The 15,129-nt window shown below is 41.6% G+C and overlaps 1 protein-coding gene across 1 annotated transcript; it reads right to left on the bottom strand.

Moving 5' to 3' along the window:
* Positions 1-3,698: 3,698 nt before the first annotated feature.
* On the bottom strand, positions 3,699-4,110 carry LOC121313461 (heat shock protein beta-3-like). The gene is made up of 2 exons (XM_041246061.1): positions 3,921-4,110; positions 3,699-3,844 (listed from the first exon to the last, which is right to left on the bottom strand). The coding sequence occupies exons 1-2, from the start codon at positions 4,108-4,110 to the stop codon at positions 3,699-3,701; spliced, it is 336 nt and encodes a 111-aa protein (XP_041101995.1).
* Positions 4,111-15,129: the final 11,019 nt, after the last annotated feature.

Here is a 15,129-nt window from a genome sequence, read left to right as displayed (position 1 = left end):
GTAAAAGCGTTATATTAAACAAAATAAATTATTTAAAACGGTGGTAGCAGTTCCCAATGTAACCCCCATATAAAATACTGTTACATCTGAAATATACATGAAATTAATTTGATTGTGTATCAGAAATAGTTGTTTAGTATGTAATGTATGTTTTGTAAAATGTGAAAAATAGATTTAATCTGGAATACATTATTCATACGTACTTTACACATTTTATCATATAGTAAGTTTAGAAACAAATTAAAACAGTACATATATATATATATATATATATATATATATATATATATATATATATATATATATATATATACACACACACACACACACACACACACACACACACACACACACAAATAATGTGAAATGATATACTAAAACGTAATGGCGCTTTGTTGTCTTTACGTACATTCTTCAAAGAAAGAAAGAAAAGAACATAACCTGCTTTTTGTCTTTCTGTTTTTTTTTTTTTTTTTTTTTTTTTTTTTTTTTTGCGTGACGATTAGGATTTTACCGGTATTAAGAGAGCCATGTAAAAATGTAATATTTAAGCAATATAGCACAGACCGTGTACACCCCTCTGAGGAATAACTCAAGTAAGTAAGGCACAGCAAGCAACACAAAGCTGCAGAATCCGTACAGATCAAACAGAAATGCATTTCAGTGCAACAAGCAACCACATTGACACGTGCCACTAGGCAAAGTACTAGTTAATGTGGCAGTCTGTGAACACGCCGTCACGCCTCCCTCGCTAATAATATTCACTTAGAAACCGACACAGCCTACAAACACATCCATCCCTTCTTGTGTCTTTCGAAACCCTTTCGTATAAATATTGCACACTTTGTGATTTCATTATCTTTGCATGGGTACCTGTGTAGTGCAGCTCAACACATTCTAACACAGAAATGCACTGAATGACACTGGCCATCACCGCTCAGATTGCACCGATCTCTCGGGCACAGCACCCAGGTGGTACACTGCACATGCGCACAAACAGCAGGGGCTTTAGACTGAGTTAATATCTTCACGGTGACCCAGGATAATTTGTACGTTAGCAAAAGCAAGCACCCGCTTTACGTGTCACGACTCCTAAAGGAATATATTTTCACTATCAGTCAATTTAAAACTAAAGCGTTCTGTTCCAGGGGCGTCATTTGTGGGCAGTTTCTGTGAGAAGTTAAAAGGCTTAGGCAAGTGTTGCATCGGCACATGAAAAGTGCAGTTACTAGCCTGACAATGTAACGGTGTTGAATGAAACATTCAAATTTTTCTTGCCAAAAGCTGCTATTTTTAAAAAATTGTATGCTATAGCAATAGCCTCCCCAAGTAAAATTCAAAATTAATGATAACAGATGGTACGTTGAGTTACAAAAAGTAAAAGAGAAAGGTATGTTTTACTATTAATTCTGTACAAGTTTATGACGTGTTTTGGAACTTGTCAGTAAACAACGCTTATAAGATCTATCACATCACAGCAACTAAGCTGAATTTAAATAGCAAAATAATAACCATTTCAGCTAATTAAGAAGTTATAGAGTCGAAGAGGGGAACGAAAAGCTAAACTCGCTCCAGGCATCGCTAGTTTTTATTCTCTTTTTGATACAACTCTAAAAGGATACTTATATTTTACTGTTGTAAAGAGTAAGCATGTAGTTTTCTGTGTAAAATAAACGACTAAGCTTTGATTTTATTGTTGATAAAATCACTCCTGTAGCAAACACACATCAGTTTTGATTATTTCAATAATTCCTTTTTCAGGGGTACACAGTTGCGTTTGTGTAAGTGAAGGTAGCACTTATCTATTCAAATGAACACGATTTTATTTTGGCACGTGACCTCTTTTAAAGCTAAAGACTATTGTGTGGCATTTCTAGTCATACTCTGCTTCAATGTTCATTTACGGTTTTTATTTTAAATTCATAAAACGGATGTATGGGGAAATTGTATTTAATACTGTGTTGAATTGACAATACTCGGTTTGCAAAAAATGGAGGGAAAAGACGATACCCTCAACTTCACTAGGTTTATTCATGCAATGCTAGGGTTTTTTTTAAGCTTGTTGTTGAGTTTTATTATTATGGAGACTGTATTTACAGTATAATTGTAAATCTCGAAAAACTACTCACTTCTAAATCTTTTGTAGTCATCTTAGTATTACTTTAGTATATATACATGTTAATTTGGATTCATATGTTGTTTTTTTCTGACTTTATGTGAACGAAAAGACACACATTTCCCCATTTTCCCATTGGAAATAGTGATATTTTGAAATATCAGTCCTGGTCACAAAAGCAAAGTTTGTGGGGAATAATAGCCATATTCTATACTTTTGAGGCATAAGCAATTAGGAAATAACACTACCCAGGAAAAAAAAAATAATAATTTTTTGTTACACAGTGTTATCATTCCCATAGTATCATGTGACCCAAGTAGGCGAAGATAATTAAAAAAAAAATCTGTGCCTGAGTGACAAATGAAAGCTTAGCAGCGCCATTGAAATGTTTTGGTTGTGTGCCCACTGTTCAAAATATTCTAATACACCAGGTAGGCAACCTCGTGTGTTGCAATGTGTTATATAATACACAGTGTATATTGACAGTGTTTCAATGTGTTATAATACACGATGTATACTGACCAGTGCTGCAATGTGTCGTAATACACAGTGTATACTGACAGTGTTTCAATGTGTTATAATACATGGTGTATACTGACCAGTGTTGCAATGTGTCATAATACACGGTGTATATTCCTAGACTGGATTACACAGATCATGAAACTCTCGAACATCACCATATTTAGAAGTGCTGGATTCTCTTTGGAGATAGTTCTAAATCAGCACAACAGATTGTATCAAGGCTGTGCTGAGCTTGGCATGCCAGAGCACTGTGCATTCCAGCTCTATAGTTAGAACTGAAGTCATTCAACACATCAAGTGGGTATTGATGCTAGCCTGCTGTTCCAGTTTCAAATGTTATCAGTTTAGAACGATGCTGATGAGAAAAGCACTTTTCATCATGGGGGGGGGGGGGTTAAAGGAAGAATGTGGCACAACATCTGGGCTTTCTATTTCACAAGGCAAGTAAGGACCATACTCCCATCTCACAATGAAAATACGGATTTCAGATCATTTATATTCAGATAATACTGGTTACACTCTTAACACCCACGTGTTTGTATGAACTTGCCAGAGATGCCTCCCAGAGAAGTCTTTATAACTGTATTATATTTCCTAGCCAGTGTTTGTTGACACTGTCATTACTGACACTAACAAAGGCATTAACCTGAAAAACAAAATGCTGACAATGCTTCAGGCCTCCAGCAACATTCTGAAGAACATGCATTGTATATATTTACAGCTGACTTTATAATCCCTTTCTCCTAATGGCCTTTTCTGTGTGTGCTAGATCATTACAGTTAAAAAAAAAATACAAACAAAAAAATCAAAAGATACATTGAAGTTATTTAATTTCTATCCATTTTAACTAAAATATAAAGTTATGCCATTGTTTAACATATTGAACAGTACAGGTAATTACAGCCTAAACCACTTTAACAAAACACTTCAAACGTTTCTGTCTGTTATGTGCTGAATAAGACCAACATTTAACATGGAATTCTTCTCGCTTCTTGTGCTGATGGGCAAACTTCAAAGGAAGCCTCCTGCTTGAAACAGCGAATGGAACTCTTTCATTAGCTCAGGGTCTCGTCTCCATCACCAGAATCCCACCGTGACACAACACAGCACTCAGGCCTCTCACTTGCAGCCCATCTGGCAGCTTGTACTGTCGAGTGAAGCTCCCGGAGAAAAGGCCATGCTGGTCCATCTGAGAGCCCGTGCTGACTTTTCACCAGGAGCCAGCCTTCATACACCTGAATGTGGATCTCTTTTGGTCAGAATGAGCCTCATCTAACAGCACCTGGAAAGCAGGCTCCCAGCCTTTCTCCAGTGGCAGCTCCCTCTCTGCCCAGTTTCAGCCCCGCAACGGAGGGCCCCGGCAGGGTGAATAAGGAGTGCTCCTCCTTGCACTCCTCCAGGTCCTTCCCTGCAAACCAGGCCTGGTAGCGGACTGGGCATTTCAACCAGTGCCTGACGGTGACTACTTCCATTCTGCTCCCGAGGGTCTATTCCAGCCACGGAGCTCTATAAAAAGACAGGCTTGTTCTCCTGCTGTTTAATCAGCGGGGAAGGACTGCATCGGCTGGTCTTTTTTTAGATTTGGCAAAGATGCTGTCTGATGACAAGCCTGTGCTTCTTCCTGGGATTCTCTTGGTATTTCTATACGCTGTCATGCTGAGTGCTGGCTCTGCTCCTTGGTTTACAAACTGCATTGCTCTATTACACTTTGTTTATACCCACAAGACACAAGGCTTTCTGGCAGCTGTGCCCATGGATTTAAGTTGGAGAGGCTTAGTTAGATGTGCTTCAGTCTATAATCGAATCAGAAGAAACCTGCCTTGTGGAAGATATTTACAATTGTTTATGTCAGGTCCTCTCTTACATCATATTTTGTTTAATGTTACATGCATGCTTACAGTTCTGGTAACATTTAATTGGCATTAAGTGTATAATACTCTACTCACTACACTGTAGTGCTGTATAGCTGTGCAGTTACAGTGAGGATATTAAGTGTACAGTATACCCACTACACTATAGTGCTATATAGGTGTGCAGTTACAGTGAGGATCATGTTTACCTACACCCACATGTTATACAGCAGCTACATGATTTAAGATGGATTTGCCTTCAGTAAAGAATATTAACTTATACATATAAAATACCAATATTTCCTTTTACTGTAGTGAAACCCTTAAGTGACTCTGCAGCCTATGTATATATTTATTCATGTACAATTGATGTTTTACATAAGATTTAGAAATCAGCAGTACAAAGTAATCTATGAACCAAATCTTCTGCAGATAATCTCTTATTTGTAAATCGTTGCTGACCTCTAGTGATTAAAAATGGAAATGCATGTGATTTAATCGTGTCTCGCTGTCTAACGTGAAGGTGCAAACTTCTTCTTTTGAAACCAAAAAAAAAAAAATATGTAAAGAATGGGCAGCACCAGGAGCGGCGGCGAGTCTCTCCAGTACTGCAGTATTTGAACTGTTTTAAGTTCACCTGTGCAGGGTGAGTCTCTCCAGTACTGCAGTATTTGAACTGTTTTAAGTTCACCTGTGCAGGGTCAGTCTCTCCAGTACTGCAGTATTTGAACTGTTTTAAGTTTACCTGTGCAGGGTGAGTCTCTCCAGTACTGCAGTATTTGAACTGTTTTAAGTTCACCTGTGCAGGGTGAGTCTCTCCAGTACTGCAGTATTTGAACTGTTTTAAGTTCACCTGTGCAGGGTGAGTCTCTCCAGTACTGCAGTATTTGAACTGTTTTAAGTTCACCTGTGCAGGGTGAGTCTCTCCAGTACTGCAGTATTTGAACTGTTTTAAGTTCACCTGTGCAGGGTGAGTCTCTCCAGTACTGCAGTATTTGAACTGTTTTAAGTTCACCTGTGCAGGGTGAGTCTCTCCAGTACTGCAGTATTTGAACTGTTTTAAGTTCACCTGTGCAGGGTGAGTCTCTCCAGTACTGCAGTATTTGAACTGTTTTAAGTTCACCTGTGCAGGGTGAGTCTCTCCAGTACTGCAGTATTTGAACTGTTTTAAGTTCACCTGTGCAGGGTGAGTCTCTCCAGTACTGCAGTATTTGAACTGTTTTAAGTTCACCTGTGCAGGGTGAGTCTCTCCAGTACTGCAGTATTTGAACTGTTTTAAGTTCACCTGTGCAGGGTGAGTCTCTCCAGTACTGCAGTATTTGAACTGTTTTAAGTTCACCTGTGCAGGGTGAGTCTCTCCAGTACTGCAGTATTTGAACTGTTTTAAGTTCACCTGTGCAGGGTGAGTCTCTCCAGTACTGCAGTATTTGAACTGTTTTAAGTTCACCTGTGCAGGGTGAGTCTCTCCAGTACTGCAGTATTTGAACTGTTTTAAGTTCACCTGTGCAGGGTGAGTCTCTCCAGTACTGCAGTATTTGAACTGTTTTAAGTTCACCTGTGCAGGGTGAGTCTCTCCAGTACTGCAGTATTTGAACTGTTTTAAGTTCACCTGTGCAGGGTGAGTCTCTCCAGTACTGCAGTATTTGAACTGTTTTAAGTTCACCTGTGCAGGGTGAGTCTCTCCAGTACTGCAGTATTTGAACTGTTTTAAGTTCACCTGTGCAGGGTGAGTCTCTCCAGTACTGCAGTATTTGAACTGTTTTAAGTTCACCTGTGCAGGGTGAGTCTCTCCAGTACTGCAGTATTTGAACTGTTTTAAGTTCACCTGTGCAGGGTGAGTCTCTCCAGTACTGCAGTATTTGAACTGTTTTAAGTTCACCTGTGCAGGGTGAGTCTCTCCAGTACTGCAGTATTTGAACTGTTTTAAGTTCACCTGTGCAGGGTGAGTCTCTCCAGTACTGCAGTATTTGAACTGTTTTAAGTTCACCTGTGCAGGGTGAGTCTCTCCAGTACTGCAGTATTTGAACTGTTTTAAGTTCACCTGTGCAGGGTGAGTCTCTCCAGTACTGCAGTATTTGAACTGTTTTAAGTTCACCTGTGCAGGGTGAGTCTCTCCAGTACTGCAGTATTTGAACTGTTTTAAGTTCACCTGTGCAGGGTGAGTCTCTCCAGTACTGCAGTATTTGAACTGTTTTAAGTTCACCTGTGCAGGGTGAGTCTCTCCAGTACTGCAGTATTTGAACTGTTTTAAGTTCACCTGTGCAGGGTGAGTCTCTCCAGTACTGCAGTATTTGAACTGTTTTAAGTTCACCTGTGCAGGGTGAGTCTCTCCAGTACTGCAGTATTTGAACTGTTTTAAGTTCACCTGTGCAGGGTGAGTCTCTCCAGTACTGCAGTATTTGAACTGTTTTAAGTTCACCTGTGCAGGGTGAGTCTCTCCAGTACTGCAGTATTTGAACTGTTTTAAGTTCACCTGTGCAGGGTGAGTCTCTCCAGTACTGCAGTATTTGAACTGTTTTAAGTTCACCTGTGCAGGGTGAGTCTCTCCAGTACTGCAGTATTTGAACTGTTTTAAGTTCACCTGTGCAGGGTGAGTCTCTCCAGTACTGCAGTATTTGAACTGTTTTAAGTTCACCTGTGCAGGGTGAGTCTCTCCAGTACTGCAGTATTTGAACTGTTTTAAGTTCACCTGTGCAGGGTGAGTCTCTCCAGTACTGCAGTATTTGAACTGTTTTAAGTTCACCTGTGCAGGGTGAGTCTCTCCAGTACTGCAGTATTTGAACTGTTTTAAGTTCACCTGTGCAGGGTGAGTCTCTCCAGTACTGCAGTATTTGAACTGTTTTAAGTTCACCTGTGCAGGGTGAGTCTCTCCAGTACTGCAGTATTTGAACTGTTTTAAGTTCACCTGTGCAGGGTGAGTCTCTCCAGTACTGCAGTATTTGAACTGTTTTAAGTTCACCTGTGCAGGGTGAGTCTCTCCAGTACTGCAGTATTTGAACTGTTTTAAGTTCACCTGTGCAGGGTGAGTCTCTCCAGTACTGCAGTATTTGAACTGTTTTAAGTTCACCTGTGCAGGGTGAGTCTCTCCAGTACTGCAGTATTTGAACTGTTTTAAGTTCACCTGTGCAGGGTGAGTCTCTCCAGTACTGCAGTATTTGAACTGTTTTAAGTTCACCTGTGCAGGGTGAGTCTCTCCAGTACTGCAGTATTTGAACTGTTTTAAGTTCACCTGTGCAGGGTGAGTCTCTCCAGTACTGCAGTATTTGAACTGTTTTAAGTTCACCTGTGCAGGGTGAGTCTCTCCAGTACTGCAGTATTTGAACTGTTTTAAGTTCACCTGTGCAGGGTGAGTCTCTCCAGTACTGCAGTATTTGAACTGTTTTAAGTTCACCTGTGCAGGGTGAGTCTCTCCAGTACTGCAGTATTTGAACTGTTTTAAGTTCACCTGTGCAGGGTGAGTCTCTCCAGTACTGCAGTATTTGAACTGTTTTAAGTTCACCTGTGCAGGGTGAGTCTCTCCAGTACTGCAGTATTTGAACTGTTTTAAGTTCACCTGTGCAGGGTGAGTCTCTCCAGTACTGCAGTATTTGAACTGTTTTAAGTTCACCTGTGCAGGGTGAGTCTCTCCAGTACTGCAGTATTTGAACTGTTTTAAGTTCACCTGTGCAGGGTGAGTCTCTCCAGTACTGCAGTATTTGAACTGTTTTAAGTTCACCTGTGCAGGGTGAGTCTCTCCAGTACTGCAGTATTTGAACTGTTTTAAGTTCACCTGTGCAGGGTGAGTCTCTCCAGTACTGCAGTATTTGAACTGTTTTAAGTTCACCTGTGCAGGGTGAGTCTCTCCAGTACTGCAGTATTTGAACTGTTTTAAGTTCACCTGTGCAGGGTGAGTCTCTCCAGTACTGCAGTATTTGAACTGTTTTAAGTTCACCTGTGCAGGGTGAGTCTCTCCAGTACTGCAGTATTTGAACTGTTTTAAGTTCACCTGTGCAGGGTGAGTCTCTCCAGTACTGCAGTATTTGAACTGTTTTAAGTTCACCTGTGCAGGGTGAGTCTCTCCAGTACTGCAGTATTTGAACTGTTTTAAGTTCACCTGTGCAGGGTGAGTCTCTCCAGTACTGCAGTATTTGAACTGTTTTAAGTTCACCTGTGCAGGGTGAGTCTCTCCAGTACTGCAGTATTTGAACTGTTTTAAGTTCACCTGTGCAGGGTGAGTCTCTCCAGTACTGCAGTATTTGAACTGTTTTAAGTTCACCTGTGCAGGGTGAGTCTCTCCAGTACTGCAGTATTTGAACTGTTTTAAGTTCACCTGTGCAGGGTGAGTCTCTCCAGTACTGCAGTATTTGAACTGTTTTAAGTTCACCTGTGCAGGGTGAGTCTCTCCAGTACTGCAGTATTTGAACTGTTTTAAGTTCACCTGTGCAGGGTGAGTCTCTCCAGTACTGCAGTATTTGAACTGTTTTAAGTTCACCTGTGCAGGGTGAGTCTCTCCAGTACTGCAGTATTTGAACTGTTTTAAGTTCACCTGTGCAGGGTGAGTCTCTCCAGTACTGCAGTATTTGAACTGTTTTAAGTTCACCTGTGCAGGGTGAGTCTCTCCAGTACTGCAGTATTTGAACTGTTTTAAGTTCACCTGTGCAGGGTGAGTCTCTCCAGTACTGCAGTATTTGAACTGTTTTAAGTTCACCTGTGCAGGGTGAGTCTCTCCAGTACTGCAGTATTTGAACTGTTTTAAGTTCACCTGTGCAGGGTGAGTCTCTCCAGTACTGCAGTATTTGAACTGTTTTAAGTTCACCTGTGCAGGGTGAGTCTCTCCAGTACTGCAGTATTTGAACTGTTTTAAGTTCACCTGTGCAGGGTGAGTCTCTCCAGTACTGCAGTATTTGAACTGTTTTAAGTTCACCTGTGCAGGGTGAGTCTCTCCAGTACTGCAGTATTTGAACTGTTTTAAGTTCACCTGTGCAGGGTGAGTCTCTCCAGTACTGCAGTATTTGAACTGTTTTAAGTTCACCTGTGCAGGGTGAGTCTCTCCAGTACTGCAGTATTTGAACTGTTTTAAGTTCACCTGTGCAGGGTGAGTCTCTCCAGTACTGCAGTATTTGAACTGTTTTAAGTTCACCTGTGCAGGGTGAGTCTCTCCAGTACTGCAGTATTTGAACTGTTTTAAGTTCACCTGTGCAGGGTGAGTCTCTCCAGTACTGCAGTATTTGAACTGTTTTAAGTTCACCTGTGCAGGGTGAGTCTCTCCAGTACTGCAGTATTTGAACTGTTTTAAGTTCACCTGTGCAGGGTGAGTCTCTCCAGTACTGCAGTATTTGAACTGTTTTAAGTTCACCTGTGCAGGGTGAGTCTCTCCAGTACTGCAGTATTTGAACTGTTTTAAGTTCACCTGTGCAGGGTGAGTCTCTCCAGTACTGCAGTATTTGAACTGTTTTAAGTTCACCTGTGCAGGGTGAGTCTCTCCAGTACTGCAGTATTTGAACTGTTTTAAGTTCACCTGTGCAGGGTGAGTCTCTCCAGTACTGCAGTATTTGAACTGTTTTAAGTTCACCTGTGCAGGGTGAGTCTCTCCAGTACTGCAGTATTTGAACTGTTTTAAGTTCACCTGTGCAGGGTGAGTCTCTCCAGTACTGCAGTATTTGAACTGTTTTAAGTTCACCTGTGCAGGGTGAGTCTCTCCAGTACTGCAGTATTTGAACTGTTTTAAGTTCACCTGTGCAGGGTGAGTCTCTCCAGTACTGCAGTATTTGAACTGTTTTAAGTTCACCTGTGCAGGGTGAGTCTCTCCAGTACTGCAGTATTTGAACTGTTTTAAGTTCACCTGTGCAGGGTGAGTCTCTCCAGTACTGCAGTATTTGAACTGTTTTAAGTTCACCTGTGCAGGGTGAGTCTCTCCAGTACTGCAGTATTTGAACTGTTTTAAGTTCACCTGTGCAGGGTGAGTCTCTCCAGTACTGCAGTATTTGAACTGTTTTAAGTTCACCTGTGCAGGGTGAGTCTCTCCAGTACTGCAGTATTTGAACTGTTTTAAGTTCACCTGTGCAGGGTGAGTCTCTCCAGTACTGCAGTATTTGAACTGTTTTAAGTTCACCTGTGCAGGGTGAGTCTCTCCAGTACTGCAGTATTTGAACTGTTTTAAGTTCACCTGTGCAGGGTGAGTCTCTCCAGTACTGCAGTATTTGAACTGTTTTAAGTTCACCTGTGCAGGGTGAGTCTCTCCAGTACTGCAGTATTTGAACTGTTTTAAGTTCACCTGTGCAGGGTGAGTCTCTCCAGTACTGCAGTATTTGAACTGTTTTAAGTTCACCTGTGCAGGGTGAGTCTCTCCAGTACTGCAGTATTTGAACTGTTTTAAGTTCACCTGTGCAGGGTGAGTCTCTCCAGTACTGCAGTATTTGAACTGTTTTAAGTTCACCTGTGCAGGGTGAGTCTCTCCAGTACTGCAGTATTTGAACTGTTTTAAGTTCACCTGTGCAGGGTGAGTCTCTCCAGTACTGCAGTATTTGAACTGTTTTAAGTTCACCTGTGCAGGGTGAGTCTCTCCAGTACTGCAGTATTTGAACTGTTTTAAGTTCACCTGTGCAGGGTGAGTCTCTCCAGTACTGCAGTATTTGAACTGTTTTAAGTTCACCTGTGCAGGGTGAGTCTCTCCAGTACTGCAGTATTTGAACTGTTTTAAGTTCACCTGTGCAGGGTGAGTCTCTCCAGTACTGCAGTATTTGAACTGTTTTAAGTTCACCTGTGCAGGGTGAGTCTCTCCAGTACTGCAGTATTTGAACTGTTTTAAGTTCACCTGTGCAGGGTCAGTCTCTCCAGTACTGCAGTATTTGAACTGTTTTAAGTTCACCTGTGCAGGGTGAGTCTCTCCAGTACTGCAGTATTTGAACTGTTTTAAGTTCACCTGTGCAGGGTGAGTCTCTCCAGTACTGCAGTATTTGAACTGTTTTAAGTTCACCTGTGCAGGGTGAGTCTCTCCAGTACTGCAGTATTTGAACTGTTTTAAGTTCACCTGTGCAGGGTGAGTCTCTCCAGTACTGCAGTATTTGAACTGTTTTAAGTTCACCTGTGCAGGGTGAGTCTCTCCAGTACTGCAGTATTTGAACTGTTTTAAGTTCACCTGTGCAGGGTGAGTCTCTCCAGTACTGCAGTATTTGAACTGTTTTAAGTTCACCTGTGCAGGGTCAGTCTCTCCAGTACTGCAGTATTTGAACTGTTTTAAGTTCACCTGTGCAGGGTGAGTCTCTCCAGTACTGCAGTATTTGAACTGTTTTAAGTTCACCTGTGCAGGGTGAGTCTCTCCAGTACTGCAGTATTTGAACTGTTTTAAGTTCACCTGTGCAGGGTGAGTCTCTCCAGTACTGCAGTATTTGAACTGTTTTAAGTTCACCTGTGCAGGGTGAGTCTCTCCAGTACTGCAGTATTTGAACTGTTTTAAGTTCACCTGTGCAGGGTGAGTCTCTCCAGTACTGCAGTATTTGAACTGTTTTAAGTTCACCTGTGCAGGGTGAGTCTCTCCAGTACTGCAGTATTTGAACTGTTTTAAGTTCACCTGTGCAGGGTGAGTCTCTCCAGTACTGCAGTATTTGAACTGTTTTAAGTTCACCTGTGCAGGGTGAGTCTCTCCAGTACTGCAGTATTTGAACTGTTTTAAGTTCACCTGTGCAGGGTGAGTCTCTCCAGTACTGCAGTATTTGAACTGTTTTAAGTTCACCTGTGCAGGGTGAGTCTCTCCAGTACTGCAGTATTTGAACTGTTTTAAGTTCACCTGTGCAGGGTGAGTCTCTCCAGTACTGCAGTATTTGAACTGTTTTAAGTTCACCTGTGCAGGGTGAGTCTCTCCAGTACTGCAGTATTTGAACTGTTTTAAGTTCACCTGTGCAGGGTGAGTCTCTCCAGTACTGCAGTATTTGAACTGTTTTAAGTTCACCTGTGCAGGGTGAGTCTCTCCAGTACTGCAGTATTTGAACTGTTTTAAGTTCACCTGTGCAGGGTGAGTCTCTCCAGTACTGCAGTATTTGAACTGTTTTAAGTTCACCTGTGCAGGGTGAGTCTCTCCAGTACTGCAGTATTTGAACTGTTTTAAGTTCACCTGTGCAGGGTGAGTCTCTCCAGTACTGCAGTATTTGAACTGTTTTAAGTTCACCTGTGCAGGGTGAGTCTCTCCAGTACTGCAGTATTTGAACTGTTTTAAGTTCACCTGTGCAGGGTGAGTCTCTCCAGTACTGCAGTATTTGAACTGTTTTAAGTTCACCTGTGCAGGGTGAGTCTCTCCAGTACTGCAGTATTTGAACTGTTTTAAGTTCACCTGTGCAGGGTGAGTCTCTCCAGTACTGCAGTATTTGAACTGTTTTAAGTTCACCTGTGCAGGGTGAGTCTCTCCAGTACTGCAGTATTTGAACTGTTTTAAGTTCACCTGTGCAGGGTCAGTCTCTCCAGTACTGCAGTATTTGAACTGTTTTAAGTTCACCTGTGCAGGGTGAGTCTCTCCAGTACTGCAGTATTTGAACTGTTTTAAGTTCACCTGTGCAGGGTGAGTCTCTCCAGTACTGCAGTATTTGAACTGTTTTAAGTTCACCTGTGCAGGGTGAGTCTCTCCAGTACTGCAGTATTTGAACTGTTTTAAGTTCACCTGTGCAGGGTGAGTCTCTCCAGTACTGCAGTATTTGAACTGTTTTAAGTTCACCTGTGCAGGGTGAGTCTCTCCAGTACTGCAGTATTTGAACTGTTTTAAGTTCACCTGTGCAGGGTGAGTCTCTCCAGTACTGCAGTATTTGAACTGTTTTAAGTTCACCTGTGCAGGGTGAGTCTCTCCAGTACTGCAGTATTTGAACTGTTTTAAGTTCACCTGTGCAGGGTGAGTCTCTCCAGTACTGCAGTATTTGAACTGTTTTAAGTTCACCTGTGCAGGGTGAGTCTCTCCAGTACTGCAGTATTTGAACTGTTTTAAGTTCACCTGTGCAGGGTGAGTCTCTCCAGTACTGCAGTATTTGAACTGTTTTAAGTTTACCTGTGCAGGGTGAGTCTCTCCAGTACTGCAGTATTTGAACTGTTTTAAGTTCACCTGTGCAGGGTGAGTCTCTCCAGTACTGCAGTATTTGAACTGTTTTAAGTTCACCTGTGCAGGGTGAGTCTCTCCAGTACTGCAGTATTTGAACTGTTTTAAGTTCACCTGTGCAGGGTGAGTCTCTCCAGTACTGCAGTATTTGAACTGTTTTAAGTTTACCTGTGCAGGGTCAGTCTCTCCAGTACTGCAGTATTTGAACTGTTTTAAGTTCACCTGTGTGCTGCACTCCTTCCTGTAGTGTCGGTTCTCTTTCTCACTAACATGTGGATTTTGTATTTATAAAAAAGACAAAAAAGGAAACACCATACCTGAGTGGCTAGCCCATCTTTGATATCTGTGGAAACCAGTTCCATAACCCAAGGATCGGTGCGATCTGTCTGTGAAGTCAGTTTCCTGAATACAGGTGGCATTTCTGAAGGGTACAGGGGTGCTCTCTGTTGCTGTAACTTGGTTACTGTCTTTCAGTACACTGCTTCTTAACAGCGCGAAACCTGAAGCAATCGAAAGCACCATGCAGTATTACATGTCACCACGAGGGGTCTCCGCTGAGTTCCTTGAAGTCATTTTCTTGCTCAAAATCACACAATGCCCTTCCACTATCCACATGACTTGCTGCACAAGTCGCTAGTGGCTGGTGGGTTCAGCTTTTTAATTTGTTCATCATGTCGGCCCAGCTATCCTGGTGTTTATCTGGGTGTGTTAAAGATGGGGAGAAGAACACCACTGGAACGTCACTGAAGAGGAGGATAGGATTTGTGGGAGGAGCCAGTTGTCACAGTCGGAATTCCACAGACCAGCTCAAAACAAGTTCCAATCCCGGGCCGGCAGAGGCGGTTTTAGAGTGAATGATAATAACCAAATTGGAGCATCAGAACCAAAAGTACTCAGAACACCGCCGTAGCCAGGATATTTTTGCAATTTAAAAATGTCACATTTTTCAATCTGTGTCAATTTTTCGTTAAGTATATGGTAAAGTGCAAAGCAGCATGTATTTCAATGTGTTAACATAACATTATTCAGCAGGTTTCGTTTCACTTTATGAAGCAAAATGTGTTAATTCTATAGGGTGATGCAAAACATTAGGCCATAGCTGTATGTCAATGTATATGATTTAAGCGTTCATAACACAACCAAACTCCACGTCCCTATAGCTTATTAAATAGTTAATATTAAAAGAGGTTTTCATATCTTACTTTTTTTTTTAAAATTATTTTCATCCAGATTGAACACTGTAATCATTACTTTAGCTTAACAGTTATTTATTAGACAGCGGCAATGCCGAATAATGCTTTGCATTGAAAACACTATTAGCCAACTATTCATAACTTACAAGTTACAAGAACAACGTTTCACGAGCTGGATGGGGCAAAACGCCCATGTTAAAAACATCGATAATGCATAGAATTTCCAAAGGAATTAAATATATATTTTTAAACTACTGGCACCTGTGCGTAAGGCAGGACTGATTTTTTAATTAATTTTAATCCATCGTAATCCTCATTAATCATATTTTCAGCATGGTTAAACTGTGCATCTTGCCCATCCCTACCTGTAAGCTATTAACTATCATTGAAAGC

The sequence above is a fragment of the Polyodon spathula genome, chromosome 1 (genome assembly GCF_017654505.1).
Source record: "Polyodon spathula isolate WHYD16114869_AA chromosome 1, ASM1765450v1, whole genome shotgun sequence".
Taxonomy (NCBI): Eukaryota; Metazoa; Chordata; class Actinopteri; order Acipenseriformes; family Polyodontidae; genus Polyodon; species Polyodon spathula.
Note: the sequence above shows the minus strand (reverse complement) of the source record. Positions and strands in the feature narration are given on the sequence as shown.